The sequence below is a fragment of the Metopolophium dirhodum genome, chromosome 2, assembly GCF_019925205.1.
Source record: "Metopolophium dirhodum isolate CAU chromosome 2, ASM1992520v1, whole genome shotgun sequence".
Lineage (NCBI taxonomy): Eukaryota > Metazoa > Arthropoda > Insecta > Hemiptera > Aphididae > Metopolophium > Metopolophium dirhodum.
This window is the reverse complement of record NC_083561.1, coordinates 34,092,505-34,111,830: the sequence shown is the minus strand read 5'-3', so window position 1 is coordinate 34,111,830 and position 19,326 is coordinate 34,092,505. Positions and strand designations below refer to the sequence as shown.

Here is a 19,326-nt window from a genome sequence, read left to right as displayed (position 1 = left end):
AATAAATTATATATTAATTAATAATTTTTGAAACGATGTGTTCGAAAAAATAAAAATAAATGTGATTTTAAACAGTGAAAAATGTATATGAAGTTTTTAAATTGAAATGCAACATTACAAACATGATTGTTTACTGGGACCGCTAGTTATATATATTTAGATATTTTACAGTATAATCTAGTACAGTTATTCTCAATTTTTTTTTGTCAAGAGGCTCCCTAAATTTAATGTAAAACTGTCAAGGCTCACTTAATCAAAATTATTAATGGTTTTTTCTAGATTAGGTATATACTAAAATTACATGTACTTTTTCACACAGATAAATTATTATAATGTATAGTAAATTAATGTTTTAATATACTTTTGAAAAATATTAATAATAGTATTAAAATTTAAGCATTTAAACTTTTTTATTTGAATAGTAAGTTTTTTTTTCTGTTTAAATAAGAAATTATTTAGTAAAGGTATCTGATATATAATTTTGGTTTATCTATTTAAAACAATAGAAAGTAACAACTTTTAAAATAATAAAAATATAATAAGTCTTAAATATCTTAAATCGTGATAATATGCTTGTCTACTGTTATCAACAATGATAAACGGCAATACGGCGTAATGACGTCATGGACAGTGAGACATTTTTCCTGCTATGATCCATTCGTCTATTTTACTGTTACTTATCAGTAGTTTTTACTTATCAGGTATAGCTGCTGGTTCATTCATTTTACACGGCTCTATATTGATAACAATATTGATAACATAAGAATATATGAGGTAACTAATATGTTACCAATCCTAACCGATCTAACCCATATTAACCGATGGGAAACGTTTGTGAGAGACCGTTCATAGGAAACCCAGCTTTATAGGATATTAAAATATTATTCTATGTGATTGGTGATTCTGTTTGTTTCACAAACTACAGTTACCATGGTTATGTTTGTTTTTCCATCGTGGTATAGAATTGTTAGGTACCAGGTTAGGCCTATGGATACACTATTTAGCACATATAGCTAACATCTATGTGAAACGGTTATTCATTGCATGTTGGAATATCACTGAACAATGAATATTCGTGAAACTTATAGTTATCTAAAAATGTGTCGTTAAAAACCATTCTAACGTAAAATATTGTCGTTAAGTAGGTATACCTAAACATTTTTTTTTCGTCAATCATACCCACAAAATCATGGCTAATCATTTTAAGAAAATGAAACTTATGGAAGAAGAAATGAACAAGTAATTACCACTTTTAGTCTATATGTAGAATCTATATCTATAAAACTCAAAAATTGTTTCTATACCTATGCCCTTTGTGCATTCGTAAACCGTTCATCCGATTGCGAGGAAATTCGATACAGAGATAGACAGACCTTGAGGAAGAAGATGGGCTACATTTTGTAGCAAAAAAAGTAAATAAGAGGTCTAACCCAGGAAGGTTCTCAAACCGAGATTTTAAGATTTACGATGAAAATGTTTGTTTATCAATGGTTATTGGTTGCTATTGGTTTTTATAATAATAATAATTATTATTATTTATGCGATGAGCCTGTGTATTTTAGTACAGAATTCTTCGAGTTCGAACCACGGTTTCAGTGGACCAATTTTTTGCATTTGTTGATACTTTAGAGTTTACTATAATTTACTATGTAGTGAAATTTACTACCTAATACCTATGTATTTGGTATAAGTTAAACAGTTTGGTTTGGACAAACTAATATTGATTTCGTATAAGTACCTGTTTTTGAGGCCAATACACTCAACAATAATTGTTGACGTCTGGTATATTATTATGGGAAATTGTAAATTCCGTCCGAAGTGAATAGGTAAAAATAAGGTCTATGGTAAATTCCGCCTGGGAAAATATACAGGTAAAAAAACGTACATGTAATAAATTCCGCCCGAAAAAAATACAGGTACAAAAATGGATTTGTAAATTACGCCCGGAAAAAATAAATATTTTTAAACTTAGCGTTTCGTGGCTGTACGACTCGAACGCGGTGTGTTATATAGTATTTAAAAAATACTTTTGGGGATTTTGACAAGAAAAAAAAATATTCATTTTATATTATAGATTATGACTCATATTTATTATTACTATTTTACGATTTTTATTAATTGTATATGACTTAGAGGTATATGCGGTAATTATTGATTATGATTATATTTTGACTCGTCTTTATTATAAATATTAGGTACTATTTTTACAATTTTTTTTTAATTTGATATGAATTATGTAGTAATTTTTGACTTAATATGTGAAATATATATTATAATGATATTAAATATAATATATATTATAATATATATTTATAATGATTAATCTATGTTATTTCTCGTATCATTATTAAAAACTAGGTACTTTGTAAAAACTTCATTATGTAATAAGAACTTTTTTATTATAGGCAGGATTATGTGTTTATTAATAATATTTTTTTTACGAATGGAATTTACATGTGCCTTTTATCGCCTGTACTTTTTTCGCGTGGAATTTACATAGACCTTATTTTACCTGTAGTTCATTTCGGGCGGAATTTCCCTGCGCCCATTAGTATTATGGTGATGGAATATTTTTTTTAGAAAAATTACAGTTGATTTTAAATATAGTTTTTTGACATTAAGAACATTGCAGAAGTTTTCATATAATGTTTAAATATATCAATCAATTTTGAATGTTCATTTAGATTTGAACAAGATATTGGCTTAAACAAGAATGTCAATGATGATAATAAAACTAAAAATTATTTAAAAAAAATAAAAATACATAGTCATGATTTTCAACAATCTCCCTTGGCTATTACATTATCTAAAGAAATCAATTCACTGTTACAAAATCAAAGCGCATCCACTTTAATTTCGAAGTAAGACAATACAAGTGCCTATAGGTATTTATTTATATCTATAATCTAACACATATTTTATTTTATAATACATGTTAAAATGTTAAGCAAATTTAAATAGTAAATATCCATAGTTGATCTTCCATTTTTATAAGTAGATACCTTATAATACTGTTTAGGACAAAAACTAAGTCTTTGATAGGTAAAAATGAACTAAACAGCAAGGCACACATAGCGATTGCAGCCGCTGGATGTGCATCGTCGTCTTCCAAAATATACGGTACTAAACAAAAACAATTCTATCGTAAAGCCGCTGGAAAAGTTTGGTACGATCCAACTTTGGAACAATGGTCAAATGGTAAGCATAATAATTTTACTCGTTTTTGTTATTTGTATATTAAATTAATTGATTATTATTTAACTTATTTTAACTGTAAGGTGTGAGAAGGTGAACACCTGCATTCATAATGTATTTTATTTAAATAGGTATAATATTGAATAATTGCTGGTCATTACTTTTTGTTGGGCCTTGAGCTCAAAACGAGACTAGTTCCTTAAATACTAAATAAACTTAGGTGGCATGGACATCGGACTTTTTATGGATATAAATAATAAATATACAATATACTTATATATATATACTTATAATATTTTACATAGTTGATAGTATTGTACCTAAGTTAAATTACTTTCATTTTATCTTTCCTAATTCGATTATTATTTTAAGCAAATGCCAAATATTATGTTTGTGTTTGTTGCTACCCACTATTGAATTTGTCACAAATAAAAAAAAACACTTAACATGTATAGTATAGTAGCCTATAAGGTATATGTAAATACTTGTAAACAGGATATAATTTAAAATGATCACGCAGATGATTTTCGTTTATTTGTGGGAAATTTGGGAAGAGAAGTTAATGATCGCATGTTGAGTATGCCATTTATCCAGTATCCTTCATTCGTCAAAGCTCATGTAGTAAAAAATCGTGAGACAAGCATGTCACGTGGTTGCTACGGATTCGTATCGTTTGGAAATTCTGTGGACTATTTACGAGCTATCAAAGAATTACATGGTAATTGGTAATATAAAAGATTAATGTAAAATAAAGCATAGGTAGGTATAATACAATATTAGACTTAATATAGCCATGTCTTTATATATCTATATAATACATTATCGAATATCTGCGTACCTTTACATATATAGGTGGTCAAACAGGAGAGGGATGATAAGGGGTTGGAGGATCCCCATGACCTATTTTCAATATTTATAATAACTTTTGTATAAAACCGTACCAGGAATTAATTTTCAATGATCAAATAGTGGGCGTGATAATATTACGCCCACATATATTATATCAATTGCGCCGAAATGACTTTTTTACCTATAAGATCTAGGTATCGATTGTGCCGCGAATCAACTCCGCCGAACTTTTTAACATATTGATTCCGGCGACTATCAATCCACTAAATATAAGTAAATTATTATTTTTAATAATAACAAAATTTAAAAGGCTTGCATTTACATTTATGTTAATGTTATTTTATGATACAAAATATGTTTTATATCATTAGTACACACTAACACACAAGGGCGCCCATCAATCAGAATTTAGGGCGGGTGACAATATCATAAAAAAATAACTAAGAACCAACAAAATTGATTTTATTAAATAACAGAAAATAAAATGTACACAACATAGATAGACGATGTACCTATGTAATAGGCATATCATGTATTATAATATCATCACTAAAAATAGTTTATTATTTACAATTTCGGCGGAATTTATATTAAAACAGGGAATTTATAAGAACCCCCAAATAGTATTTATTATGTTAAAATATCAGCCCCCTCCCCCACCAATATATAGGTGGGTACTATAAAGTATAACCACAGAATAATTCCGTGTTATTCTGTGCTATAAAAGCCCAAATCAATGATATTATAGTAGGTATATATTACCTAGTATATTGTAGCCATTTGTAGGTATATAGGAATAAATATATAATATTATAATTATATTCTTTATATTTCAATTAAGTACCTATATCATATAAACTATAAAATAATAATAATCAGTACGTATGCTCAGTGCTTACAGTTTATAGATTGTTTAAAAACTCTACATACAATGATAAAATAAATTAGTGAATTGGGTGCTGAAGTTCTAGAGAGTGAATGGTGGAGTGAGAAAATATAAAAGATGAAACAGGAAAATTTGAATTATTATTATTATTATAAATTATATTATGGTTATTATGATTAGGAAAAGAAAAGTAAATTATACAATTAAAAATACGGTTAATTATTTCAGGAAAATATGTCGGAAGTCGCCCAATGAAAATAGAAAAAAGTAATTGGAAAAAAAGAAATACTGATCTCTTATTTAATAATTTGGAATAGCGTCTATGGAATTTGTTTTATTTTGATGACCATATTATATAGTTCTTACTTATTATTTATACATTTAATAAATAATAATAATAAATAATGTATGATATTTTAGTATTTATTAATATAGCTAAACTATTTAATTTTATCGTATAGTAAAGAAATAAGTCATAGTGCATTAGAGCTATATAGCAACCTTGATAAGACTAATTATCAAAAGTTAAATACCTGTATAAAAGTATAAAAACTATAAAAAAAAAAAAACAAATAAATGTTCAAATGTAAAATGTCTTTAAGTAGCTCAAAAATCAAAACGAGTCATTGGTATAATAATATATACGAGTACGGTTGTGCATACACTGATGAGTGATAGGTACATGAGTCGACATTTCTCGAACACGCATATTTTAGTATAAAATATAAATGTATATTAGTATAGTTAGCCGTTAGCCCTATGTAATATATACGTCTGGTACACTGGTACACGCTATTCTTACTTACATATACTTTTCAAATATCAAAATTATTAATAATAATCTAATAGTCTAAGACCATGGGTCTATGTCATAGAGTACCTAGAGTATACTATATTACTCCATGGTCTATGTATATTATATTGTGGTTTTTCATAGATAATAGAAGAATGGATATAGGCTATAATGTTAATGCATACAACGCAAGAGGTCGCGATCTTTGACGTGGAAGAGAGATAGACGGTCTCTCACTCCCGCAAGTGGACGTTTGTTATGTTCATTGAACTATTATTTAATCAATGCATTGAACTATATGATAACTATATGACATATGTTATCACTTATCATATAATTCAATGGTTATATGTTCTTAATAAATAACAACTCATATATATCTTGGTCCATGGCATAGGTATACATATATAACATCATGACAAAATAGATCTATATTGTCATGTAGGTATAACATAACATACGTCCACTTGCGGGAGTGAGGACCGCCTCTCTCTTCCTCATTAAAGACCGCGACCTCTTGCGTTATATGCAGCGTATAGATGGTTAAATCTATGTATATGGCTATGGTTATACGTAGAGTACGGATTTTGAAGGCATTTGCCTTTTTTTCTATTGCTCTAAAACGAAACTATGTCAGCTACAAATTCAATTTATACTACTTAAAAAAATGCACGACATTTTATTTTGCTTTTTATGGGTTTTTTGTATACTTATGCTTTTTTTGAACATTTTTAGTACATTTTTTTCAAAATGTGTTCTTAACAAACGTATTTGACATGTTAATTTTTATTTGAAAACTTGAAAAAAGTTTTAATTGTCTAATTATACAACTCCGATGATATTATAGGTAAAAAAAATCATTTTATAACTATTATTTATTTTATTTTTTATAAATTATCTTAAATATAATACATTTAATTTACAGATTAAGGAAAACTCGAAGAAGTAAGCTTGTAAATAAATTTATTATAGTACCTTTTTTAAAAAAAATAATTTAATGAACTAATAAATAATTTTAATACTTTTTTTGTAATAAATATTTTTTTTCAAAACTCATTTTTAATGCTTTTTTAAAAAAAAAAGTTTTAGACAGCTTTATTGCTTTTCTTTAGTTTTTTATTGCTTTAAAATCCGTACTCTAGTTATATGCATTAAGAGGACGTGATACCCGCATGTGTTGTCTCGGTCTTACAAGTACGTAACATAGCAAATTTTACGCTCATCAGAACGTGTGTATATAATTGACCTCTTATAAAATCAAAACGTAAGATTATTATCTAGGCATCAAATCTTAGGATTTTTATTATATTTTAATTTTAAAGCGAGTTATGTGTATTTTAAGATGTTAAAACAATTTATAATTTTAAAATACTCTTAGTTTGCTTTAAAATTAAAATATAATAAAAATCCCAAGAGATTGCCTAGATAATAATCTTAACTTTAGATTTTATAAGAGGTCAATTCAGTCTAATTTTTAAGCTAACGGAGCAACACGTGTTCTGCTGAGCGTAAAATTTGCTATGTTACGCACTTGTAAGACGTAGACAACACATACAGGTCATAGACTTATATAAACTTAGTTTATAGGTCTATGATGCAGGGTATCACGTCCTCTTAACGCATTACGCATACGTCATATCCATTCTCCCATATCCCCTATCAATTCTAAATTCTTCTATTATCTATGTAGTTTTTAATCAAACTCCGAAATATGATAAGAAAATTGATAAAACAAGTATAATATGATAAAGCAAAAGCGGCGAATCAGTAAAATGTAAATGGTAAATGGTGATTGAAATTGAAAAGTACAAAATAAATAGCAAAATTCAGTATTAATTTATTATTTAATTAGCCACGTTATTAAATATGAAAACACGTATAAATTTCACAAACTGTTATTCACTATAGTGATAATTATATATTAAAATTATTTTATTTTTTTATTTTCATGTAGTTTGTAATATTATTTATTCAAATTTTTATTTGAAACTTTGTTGAAAGGTCACACCACCATGATTTAAAGACTATATTTACACCGTAGAGAATAAAAATGAATTTTAAAAAAAGGTTTATTTTATTACTTCTATTTTTATTTCTAATTATATGCTTCATTTTGTATTTACTATTGGAGAATCAAAATATTTACTCAGTAAGTTTCAAATAATTCGTAAATTGTTTTATTGTATTTTTATTATATTTAATGGTATTTATATACATATATTTTAGCAATTTGAAACACTGAAAACTCCAATTTCTCATGTAGAAAAGTTACAATTACAGTCAAAAAAACTCAATAGACAAGACACAAATAATTTGGAAAACATAGATAAAAATAATGAGTTTGCAGAAACATCTAGTCTATTCATGGTAAAGTTTAATTATTACCGACTTATAGATACTATTAATCATTATAAAGCATCACCACACTTTGTAGTTAACTATTTATTTTTTTTACAATAATATTTTAACTTTTAATTGTTTGTTTTCAGTCTACATCACATAATAATTTTGAAGAAGCATATTTATCAAGTGGAATATGTGATCCAAATATTAATGTAAGTAATATTATTATTATTAATTTTAAACCTTTAATTAGAATATGAAATTTGATTTTTAAATAATATTTAGGCCATGAGAACAATACAAACTGTATCGATATTTTTTGAATTTTAGTTAAGTTACCACTCACAAACAATTTACTTGTATAAGTGAACTGTGTTATTACCTATTACCTTAGTGTCAAATTTGTATTGAAAGATTTTATTTAACTTTGAATCTTGTCTGTTTGTCTGTCTGTATATTTGTCCACGCTATTTTTCGAAAACGGCTAAACGTACAGAAATAAACCAGATATATTCTGAATCAATCAAAATGAGCTCTAACAGTACTTAATGAAGAGCTTTTTCTAAAATTTGATTATTTAGAGCGATAACTACTGTCATCGACACACCGCGTTACAATTTGATGTCAGTGTATCTAGCTGTGTGAAATAATTTGACCCAGATGGTCAACTAAAAGTCGTGGATTAGATTTAGTACTTGGTATATTTTTCAGCGTGGTTGTAAGTATCTAAACTTTTCTGACATCTCTAAAAACAATCTCTGAGATTTTCGTCAAATTCAATTGAGTAATTTTTGAATATATAAGCTACAAATGTACATTGAGTTTTAAGATAATATAGTCTTTTTATTTGAGGCCATAAGTGCAACAATTTGATGTATGCTTGTACCTGATCCGCCCAAGCAACTAATGGTAACCATTTAATTACAAAAAAAAAAAAACGCTTGCCAAGTCAGGGATCGGCATGTAAACTTTCTTGATTCTTAATTTTTAGAAATTTATTAACTGATATCACATCCAAGTGGTATAACAATTTGAATCAAGAAAAATGTGGGTGTGAACAGCCCCACAAAAAATCATTTTCATTTTCATTTAGTGAGATAGATCTCCGAAACCGGAGAGCGGATTTCGTTGTTTGGGGTCTTGTTAGATTCACATTGGTTAGAAGAAGTGCAGTGAAGAGTTTCAGAACTTAATTCTTTAATAGTTAATTCACTACAGAACATTAAAAAAAATTAAAACAAATTTCATTGGGCGTTTTTGTAATGTTTTTCAGCTTTGTAGTGAATTAACGATTGGAGTTGTTCAGTTTCGGAAACTACCTCGCTAAATGAAAATCTAGCAAAATATAACTTTTTTTTTATCTGTAAAAAAATAAATAATTTTTTAAAAAAATTTTAATTCCACATTTAGTATCTACTTGATAATCCCTTTTTAATGATCAACCAACTTTTTAGCTATCATAGTTTAGGAGAAAAGTTAAAAAAATAGAAATTTTGGGACTGTTCACGCCGACGTTTTTATGGATTCATGTGGTTATACCGCTTGGCTGTGATATTGAATCTCTCTCATTAATATTTTATATTAAAGCTAGCTAAATTACCCACCTACTCATCATTACTAAGTTCCATTTTTATTATTTTCCTATTTAACACAAATTCTTGAAGTTTTCAAAATTCAGACTTTTTTCATTTCAATTACCATAATTACTTGATTAAAAATCAAGAAAGTAATAATACTAATTTCTTCTATTACTATTATAATTTTTAACCAATAAACAAAATAAAAAGTTTGAATCTCAAAATCCCTGTTTGACCACCTCTTTAAAAGGTGAATGTCGAAAAGTCCCTTCTTGTTGTTTTTGAGATTTAGCAATGAATGAGTGAGTGAGTAGTATTTAGCTTATATATATAGATTATAACAAATTTATCTATATAAATTTAAGAATTTTAAATTTGAAGTGTTTTAAACGATTGATGAAATTTAATCTATAGATGTGGGATTTATATGATAAGCTACAATTCGATAATTTTGATGGAGGTGCATGGAAACAAGGTTGGGATGTCAAGATAACTAAAGGACGATGGAATGCAAATAATAAGTTAAGGGTATTCGTTGTGCCTCATTCACATAATGATCCTGGGTGGAAACGTACCTTTGAAGAGTATTATCGTAGTGATACAAAGAATATATTAGACAATATGGTGATTAAATTATCAGAAGACAGTAGACGCAAGTTCATATGGGCAGAGATGTCATATTTATCACTGTGGTGGAATGATATTGACCAAAGTACAAAAACTAAAGTGAAGAAGTATAAATTAACAATCTTTAATTGATTATTTTGATTACTTTTGTTTATATGATAAATAATAATATAGGCCTATGTATGTGTAGATTGATTGACAACGGGCAATTGGAAATAGTTACTGGAGGTTGGGTAATGACGGATGAAGCAAACACCCACTATTCATCAATGATCACTCAACTTACAAATGGTCATCAGTGGTTACTGAGAAATTTAAATATTACTGTCAAGTAAGATTTAATACTTTCAGAAACTATTAATAATTTAAATGTAGTAATATTTTTTTAAATTTATTATGCTGACATTTGAATGAAAAGATTATTTTAAGTCACTGTTATTATTATTATTTTGTACAGTTCTAGCTGGTGTATCGATCCTTTTGGTGTGTCTCCAACTATGCCATATATTTTGAATAGAATGAAATTTACTAGTTTGGTCATTCAACGTACTCATTATTCTATTAAAAAGTATTTGGCAAAACAAAAAAAATTGGAATTTCGATGGAGACAACATTGGGGTACACATTATTATAGAAAATAATGCTTATATTCTATATAGACTTTATACTCTTCATGTGTAGAATAGCAAAATGATTTGTTCCTATTTTAATTCTCATTCCCATTTAGATACAGAATGCAATAGCAATAAAAATGAGTTGTTTACACACATGATGCCATTTTACAGTTATGACATTCCTCATACCTGTGGTCCAGATCCAAGTGTTTGCTGTCAATTTGATTTTAAAAGATTTCCAACTTTTGGGCTAAATTGTCCTTGGAAAGTATTTCCAGTACCAATAACTTCATCAAATGTAAATCAAAGGTTAAACATTACATTTTAGATTAAAAATTTACTTTAATATTTTTTAATTAAGATAAAACAATTATTTATTAATAGAGCATTAATGTTATTGGACCAATATAAGAAAAAAGCTGAGTTGTATAATACAAATGTATTACTCGTTCCTTTGGGGGATGACTTTAGATACACGTCTGCCAAAGAGTGGGATTATCAGATGAACAATTATCAAAAATTATTTGATTATATCAATAGCAATAGTGACTCGTTATACGTAGAGGTTGTTTTATGCATTAATACTAAATAGTTAAGTATTATTTGATTCTAATAGTTAATTATTTTTTTTTAATTTAATAGGCATCATTTGGTACATTAAGCGATTATTTTAAAGCTATACACTTGTCATCTATTTATAAGAATTTTCCAACATTGACTGGCGATTTCTTTACTTACGCAGATAAAGATAATGATTACTGGAGTGGATATTTTACTTCCAGACCTTTTTACAAATGCATGGATCGAGAACTAGTTGCTAGATTAAGGTATGTCTATATTGTTTATAATGTATAGGCTAAATTTATTTTAAAACAATTTAATATGTATCATATTATAATCTATAGATCTAAAATAGTGCCACTCAAAAGTGTTATTAATTTTGTCTAATATTTATTTATATTTTTTTTTTTTAGAGCAACAGAAATTTTATATTCATTAGTATGGCTTGGTGCACCTTCAAATCTGACTTCCTGGTTATGGAAACCAAATTCTGAGTTGTATAATTATTTACAAGCTGCCAGAGATGCTCATAGTTTGTTTCAACATCACGATGGAATCACAGGAACAGCAAAAGACGCTGTAGTAAATGACTATGCACAAAAGTAAACTAATACTATTTGTTTGTAATAGGAATACTTAATGAACTATTATCGTGATTTCAGGATGCTGGATTCATTAACTAATCTAAATCATATCATTCAACACTGTATATATTTTCTGTTATACCAAGAAAAGGTTTTTTTTTTTTTTGTAATAAACATACCTATCAGGACCGGGTTGTCCTCTGGAATGGACGAAACTAGTATAATAAGGGGGTCTTAGGTAGGTTAGGGTAAGAAATAGTTTTGTATCTGAAAATGTTGGGCTCAACAAACAATTTAATGCTTGGAGCTGCTGCTTTTGATGTTTTCCAATATCCGGCCCTGATACATACTATATATACTTTGATAAATTTGTTGGTAGTTATATTTTTAAAAACATGAAATATTTATTTTACTTTAGGAACAATATGTATTTGATACAAACATTAAATACTTTGATGTAGATCGTTCAAGAGTCTATACTAACAGTATTGCACAATTTCGTGTTATTCAGTTTGCTAATAATCAAGATTCGCAGAGTGTTATTGTGTTCAACCCTCTGACATCGGTCATCAGAAATGAAATTATCACTTTGGTCATAGCAAGTGAAAATATAAAGGTTAATCTTGTGAAATAAGTCTATTTGTAATGGCTAATGCTTAAATTATACGCAAAGTATTCATAAAAACAATAAATGATTAATGGACTACACTGAGTATTTATATTCATGATTTTTATTTCAATACAGCATGCATAATTTAATATGGACAGTGATCACATTAAAACAGAAATGTTTTGTATCTATAAATCAGTAAATTGTTGATTCCATAAAAAAATTGACAGTATATATGTGTGAAAGAAATCATTTGAATTTACTAGCTTATTAAACATTTAAGTGGTTTAACATTCAAACATTTTGAGATAATTCTATTTGGTTTTGTATGTCAAACAATACAGGTAGTCAATTCAGAAGGTGCAGATATTTCATTTCAAGTTGATTCTACCTGTAATCTTCTAGATACGCAGTTAATGACATCTTGTTTTCAATTACACTTTATTGCTGAACTTGGTCCTCTAGAAATCAAAAAGTATACAATTATCAATTTGCCGACAGACATTAGTACCAAGTAAATTACCAACTATTTTTTATAGAAAACTCTAAGTTGTAGAATGTTGTTTTTTTCCTGTTTACGGTGTTGACAGGCCCGGCTCAAGGGGTAGGAGGCACTTAAGCAGCAAATTAGTAAGAGGGCAGCATTTTCAAAATTCTAATAATATTAAATTGTTAGGGGCGGCAAAATTTGATTTTGCCCTGTTCACTATTTTTGATTGAGCCGGTCCTGGGTGTTGAGTATTGGTATTATTTGCTTATAATTTTTCAATAGGAAGTATATGTCATTAATCAGTGTTTACAACCCAAAAATCGATGATGTTTTGGATCCAAGGATATATATTAAAACTAATGATGTTGAAGAATTTTCAATTGAAAATAAAAAAATTGTTGCATCATTTGGTCGAAACGGTATGTTACAGAACATTACTCTTAAATCTTCTGGAAAACAATATCCGGTTTCATTGAAATTTGTGCAGTAAGTACATTTATGGTGACTTATATTGTAGAATAGTGAATAAATTTACTTGAAATGTCACATAATTATTTTTAGATACAGTGTAGCTCATGGTACAGACATGAGTGGTGCTTATTTATTCATGCCATCGGGGGATGCTGTTGATGCCCATGTCACAGAGCACAATCCCACAATTTATGTGATTAAAGGACATATTTTGTCACAAGTAGTAATTCAGTATAGTAATGTAAAACACTCGGTACTCCTCCGCCATACACAAGGTAATTTAAAAAAAAGTTTAAAATTGATCTATTTACAATATTGATGTATTGTTTCCTAACTACCTAAGTAGTGCACAGTGTGTATGAAAAATCAAAAGATAATGAAATGTTAAAGCCAATGTTTTTAATTTATCTAAAATATTATAATGTAAAATTAAACACAAAGATCAATACAAATTACCAGCGATCTACGGCAATCAAAGCAATTTTATGAGCACACGAGTAAAATTTAGAATTAGTATAAAAATATACATTATATATAAAAACCACAAACTAAGATGTTATTGACTAGAAACGGTAGATTAAAATTGTTTGTTTTTAAATACCTTGTCTAATTAATTTACCTAACAGTTATGAACTTAAATATAAACTAAATTTGATATGACTATAGGTACATGTTTATTTGAAATAGAATAAGCTATATTATTACAATTGTAGCTCATGAAAAATTTACTTTTATTTTTTGGCCCTTGACATCAAAAAGGTTGTTGATTAGTGAACTACACAAATAAATACTGTCATAAATTTGACTCCTTAAGTGTTTAATTGAAAAACTTGCTGGTATAAGTGGTGCTTGCGACTAGTCCATGGATTACTGACTACCTCAAGCTATGACCTAATTGATTCACATTTGCTATCCATGCAAAGAAATCTGCTAAGCCCACAAAGAAAATGATCATTTAATTTTGAAATTTTGATTCCCATGGTTCTTGCATATAATAAAATAAACCTAACCAAACTAATACATTATATATATGTATATGTAGTTATGTATATTTTATATAGTTAATGTAGCAACTAACAATTTTTATTTTAGATGCTAGTTTTGTTGAAATACAAAATTTAGTTGATATCAGGCAACAATCTAATTATGAACTTTCAATGAGAGTTACCACAGAGGTGAATAATGATAATATTTTCTACACAGACTTAAATGGATTTCAAGTAATAACAATAAATCTAGGATTGATATACTTATAATATTGGTTTGTTGTGATAATTTTTTTGTTATTAGATGACTAGAAGAAAATATTATAAAAAACTGCCAATCCAAGGAAACTTCTATCCAATGTCTAGTGCAATGTATATAGAAGATGACACTACTAGAGTATCGTTATTATCAGTCCAACCTTTGGGTGCATCTTCATTGTATAATGGCCAAATGGAGGTAATATTATCACCTAAATCATATTTTTAATTTAATTTAAAAAAAAAAAAACAAAAACAATTGTGTTTAATTGGAATCTGTTTGCTAGGTCATACAGGATCGTAGGTTGCGGCAAGACGACAATCGTGGGTTGGGCCAAGGGATTTTGGATAATGTTCCCACTAAGACATTGTTCAGGTTACTTGTTGAAGAAAACATTGGCAACTGTCAGGTAAATATAGTTTCTTACAAAGGTGATCAATCATACAATTTATCTTCACAAACAATCTAGATGGATGTACCACAACTTACAGCACTTGGGATGACATCCATGTCGACAATGTTGTATCCTCTTGTGCAGTTAATTGATACATTGAGATTTGATCATCTCGAAGATACATATGTTAATAACAAGTTGCCACTATTACCAAGGGATGTTCACTTAGTTACAGCTTCATTGATTATTCAGCATTTAGAACCGGCTGTAGGTTTGGTTTTTCATAAAACCCAGACAACTCAATGTTATGGTTTTAGGGAAGCCAATCAGGGTGGTGATCCAAATGCAGTAAGTGATCGCTTTTCTTGGTCTATTTTTGAAAATATTATATTATATATTATTTTAAATTGTAATTTGTAGATAGACCTTAAATCACTTATATCTTTGTCGACTGAAAACATAACTATTTATGAATCTTCACTGTCTTTTGTGCACATTGGACCAAAACTAAATATCCTAAAACCACAGTTAATGGAGCCAATGGAACTAAAAGGATATTTAATAAAAAGGTAAAAACTATTTCAAACAATCTCATATATTTTGCCATAAAACTATAACCACGATTTAAGATATACAATATGCTATTCAACAGCATATTATAGAAATTGATCTCCAGAGTGATGTGCACAGTTTATGGAAATGTTCTAGGAATAATTACAACTAGGTATTCTCAGAATATGTAACTATAAATGAATATAGGCATAAAATGGGGGGTGGGCTCAAAGATAAATTACAATCACATACATTTTTTTAGAGTATAATATGTTGTGTACCAAAAACTTAATATGATATAGGCTATAGGCCTCCTATATAATTTCATCGCACTACGCCTATGTAATATGCATCAAATTAAAAAAATCTATACGTTATTTATCTACATTAAATTTTGTTTGGGCGGAAGATGCTCTTGTCACGGGCTGTAGTCGAAGAAACACTGGGCATCAAAAGAATTGTTGAGTAACCTATATATCTTTAATCGTGGCTATAACTAGGAGGCTGTGTAAAATTTAATCATAGGTCTAAATGCGTACATTTTGTATATATAAATTATCCATATTTCAATGAAAATTATACAAACAATTGGAATAAAATCAATAAATGTGATATTTAGTGTCTATTGTTATTTATCAAAATATATTTTGTGAATATTATTTTTGTTATTTATTATATAGTGAAACTTTTATTTAACAACTTTGTTTTGTTCATGTTGAGACTTTGTAACATGGAAGTTTTACTGTATTTTTAAATATTGAAGTATGCAATTATTTCAGAGAAGGAAAAAAACTCAAATAACAGTTTTTGTTCAGTTATAATATTTTGGAATTCTTCTTTTATTAGTAAATTACATATTATTATGGCTTTTAATCAAACTGATTATTGCATTGTTGGATATTAAGGTTAATACCCCTAAAAAATGCTTTTATACGACAAAAATTCAAAATAAAGACCTATACAGTGTACTTAATATTTTTATTTTAAACATGTTGTAAACCAATAAAATATTTTTTATTTAATTTCAAAAATTTCAAATCTTCTATGTGCACTTTTAATCTAAAAAAAGAATTATTCTCATTTAAATTTCCATCGCTGTTAAAATTTTGATTTTTACGCAGTACTAGTCGATTGAAAAATTATGATTAATATTGTTCAATTAGATAAAAACCTTCCATTATAGTTTTTTTTTTTGTAAAAACCTTAAAATAAAACTTCTTATTCTGATTTAAGAATACATGAAACGTGTAATAGAAAGAACATTGTATAACTATGGAAAACAAACAGTCATAGATATATACAACAACTACAGATCGTCTTTATACTACAATTGTAACCTATGTTGAAGTCGACCGCCATTTATAAAGCAGGCAATGTTTACATTTATTCATATCAAATATTCATATTATACATATCATATTATGGTATACTGTGATAATATTATTTTATGAACATTGCCTGCTTTGTAAATGTCGGCCGATTTTGATGATAAGAAAGAAACTGCTATCTAGTTGTTGTATATATCCATGCAAACAGTGCAAAGTGCATTGGAATCCCAGCCCTAATTATTACATATTATGGAAAGTGTACATAGGAATGACAGATAATAGAATAATCCAACACAAATAATTACATAAATCGAGTATAATAAATTAATATTTGATAATAATGTAATACTAATAATAGTTTTTTATAAATATGTAAAAAAAAAATTAATAAACATTATCATACCCACTTTACTTAAAAAAAATATAGTGAAATGATAATACTAAATATCTAAACCATTATTGTTTTTAGAATATTATATATAAAATATATTTATTTTAAGTGACTATAACTATATCATATTATATATTATATAAAAAAAAACATTGCACACATTTCTATAAAATAAACTAGATGAAGGTAAATAAAATGGATAGAACATAATTTATAAATATGTATACTTTAAAGATATAATCTTATTATTAATAAAGGTGCAAGATAAAATAACTATAATCTAAATTTATTATACTTGGCATGTGCTTCAGAATCTCAGACTGTCAAGTTTCAATCATATTTTTATACTTCAAAAACAAAGATTTATATTTATTTCTCTGAATAAATTATAAACTTTGATAATGTTACAAAATAATAGTGAAGTTAACGCGTTAAATCATAATTAAAATTTATAAATTAATTTTCTCATTGTGTAAATTAAATGGTTAATAAATTGATAGGCATAAAAATGATGTGGTTTGTAATACATTTTACCAAAATATTTATATAGATAATAAAATAATTATTACTAGAATTAATAATAGAACATAGGTTTTGAATCACTCGATCACATTGAATTAAAAAAAATGAAATTCATTCCACAAAATAATTTTGTTCTCTTATCATAATATGCTATAAGTAAAAAAATTGTATTTTATATAAAAAAAATGTTAAGCGTTAATATTTATATAAATACACATTTATGGGGTATAGTCAAATTATAAATATAAAGCATACATATTTTTAACAAAAAAAAAAAATTATATATTATATATAATAAAATAAAATTACAAGTATAAAATTGCAAACATAATTTTAACACAAAAATAGTTTCATTAAACATATTAAAATAAATACCAAACAGTCTCCATAAATGAGTAAAAAAAGTTATTAAATATTATGTTAAATGAGTATTCTATTTCTTTGGAAGACTAGTAACCAATATAAATAAGTTATATTGAATTCTAAGACAATTTGCATAACTCTCTCTTATTCAATATTTAAGAATAAATTTATAATATATTGTGACCAACATTGCCTACACAAATTTAATTTTTTTTTATAACCTATATATTTTCATATCTTGAGTTTTTATTCCCTATAGTTACTGCAAATTGTATTTTCAATATTTTAATTGTTTGATCTGTTTTCAGGTCTTCAAATGCAAGTATTAAGTACTAAATGAACATATTATAAATGTTGGATATAATGTAACCAACATTGCTTGTACAAATCAAATTGTTTTTATAACCTATATATTTTAATGTCTTGAGTTTTTATTCCCTATAGTTACTGCTCATTGCATTTTTAATATTTTAATTGTTAAAAAAGGATTTCAATTTATTTTAAAATGTGTAATTATCTTCATTATTCACATGAAAACAATTCTTTGTTATGTCTTTTTTATTAAATTACATTAAACTAAACACAATAGGAAAATATTGAGGTTGTGTTTTGTTATTTTATTTTAGTTAAAATATTGAGAGCATATTATATATTAAATTATTATATGAGTAATACATAATAGTATGTAATATAAACTTAGGCCTAATGATTATATTATCTTGTACAAAAAGTGTAAAATGTATAATAAAAAAAATGTTGTATGTTTATAAATATATTTGTTTACAATTTGTTTAAAACAAAATTATACCAATATTGAGCAATATAAATCTGTTTAAAAAACCTGATTTTATTAAATTTATTTGTATACATTTATATTACCTTGGGTTATAAAACAATTTAAAAAATATATTATTGATTTATTCTTTTAATA

General features: G+C 26.9%; 2 protein-coding genes across 3 annotated transcripts; both read left to right on the top strand.

The window, feature by feature from the left end:
* Positions 1 to 1,066: 1,066 nt before the first annotated feature.
* Positions 1,067 to 5,278, top strand: LOC132938144 (RNA-binding protein 42-like). Its single transcript, XM_061004827.1, has 5 exons — positions 1,067 to 1,239; positions 2,685 to 2,861; positions 3,020 to 3,198; positions 3,716 to 3,913; positions 5,159 to 5,278. Exons 1-5 carry the CDS (start codon positions 1,190 to 1,192, stop codon positions 5,245 to 5,247), a joined length of 693 nt encoding a protein of 230 aa, XP_060860810.1. The 5' UTR covers positions 1,067 to 1,189; the 3' UTR covers positions 5,248 to 5,278.
* A 2,218-nt stretch (positions 5,279 to 7,496) lies between these two features.
* Positions 7,497 to 19,186, top strand: LOC132938142 (alpha-mannosidase 2). 2 transcript variants are annotated; one of them, XM_061004824.1, is made up of 21 exons: positions 7,497 to 7,872; positions 7,950 to 8,090; positions 8,213 to 8,278; positions 10,058 to 10,377; positions 10,461 to 10,601; positions 10,728 to 10,888; positions 10,998 to 11,193; positions 11,269 to 11,449; positions 11,527 to 11,711; positions 11,859 to 12,047; positions 12,108 to 12,180; positions 12,448 to 12,645; positions 12,984 to 13,153; positions 13,412 to 13,615; positions 13,691 to 13,875; positions 14,693 to 14,820; positions 14,891 to 15,043; positions 15,132 to 15,254; positions 15,315 to 15,587; positions 15,660 to 15,808; positions 18,704 to 19,186. In XM_061004824.1, the coding sequence occupies exons 1-21, from the start codon at positions 7,774 to 7,776 to the stop codon at positions 18,729 to 18,731; spliced, it is 3,363 nt and encodes a 1,120-aa protein (XP_060860807.1). In that variant the 5' UTR covers positions 7,497 to 7,773; the 3' UTR covers positions 18,732 to 19,186. The 2 variants fall into 2 exon arrangements, with proteins under 2 accessions (XP_060860807.1, XP_060860808.1); XM_061004825.1 differs by lacking the exons at positions 7,497 to 7,872; positions 7,950 to 8,090; positions 8,213 to 8,278 and having other exon boundaries at positions 10,244 to 10,377; positions 10,445 to 10,601.
* The last annotated feature ends 140 nt before the right edge of the window (positions 19,187 to 19,326 follow it).

Coding starts and splice junctions, on each gene's coding strand:
- LOC132938144 (XM_061004827.1), top strand. CDS start 1,190: ATGGCTAATCATTTTAAGAAAATGAAACTTATGGAAGAAGAAATGAAC. Junction 3,199..3,715: donor TTTGGAACAATGGTCAAATG/GTAAGCATAATA, acceptor ATGATCACGCAG/ATGATTTTCGTTTATTTGTG. Junction 3,914..5,158: donor AGCTATCAAAGAATTACATG/GTAATTGGTAAT, acceptor TAATTATTTCAG/GAAAATATGTCGGAAGTCGC.
- LOC132938142 (XM_061004824.1), top strand. CDS start 7,774: ATGAATTTTAAAAAAAGGTTTATTTTATTACTTCTATTTTTATTTCTA. Junction 13,154..13,411: donor CCGACAGACATTAGTACCAA/GTAAATTACCAA, acceptor ATTTTTCAATAG/GAAGTATATGTCATTAATCA. Junction 14,821..14,890: donor CAGACTTAAATGGATTTCAA/GTAATAACAATA, acceptor TTTTGTTATTAG/ATGACTAGAAGAAAATATTA.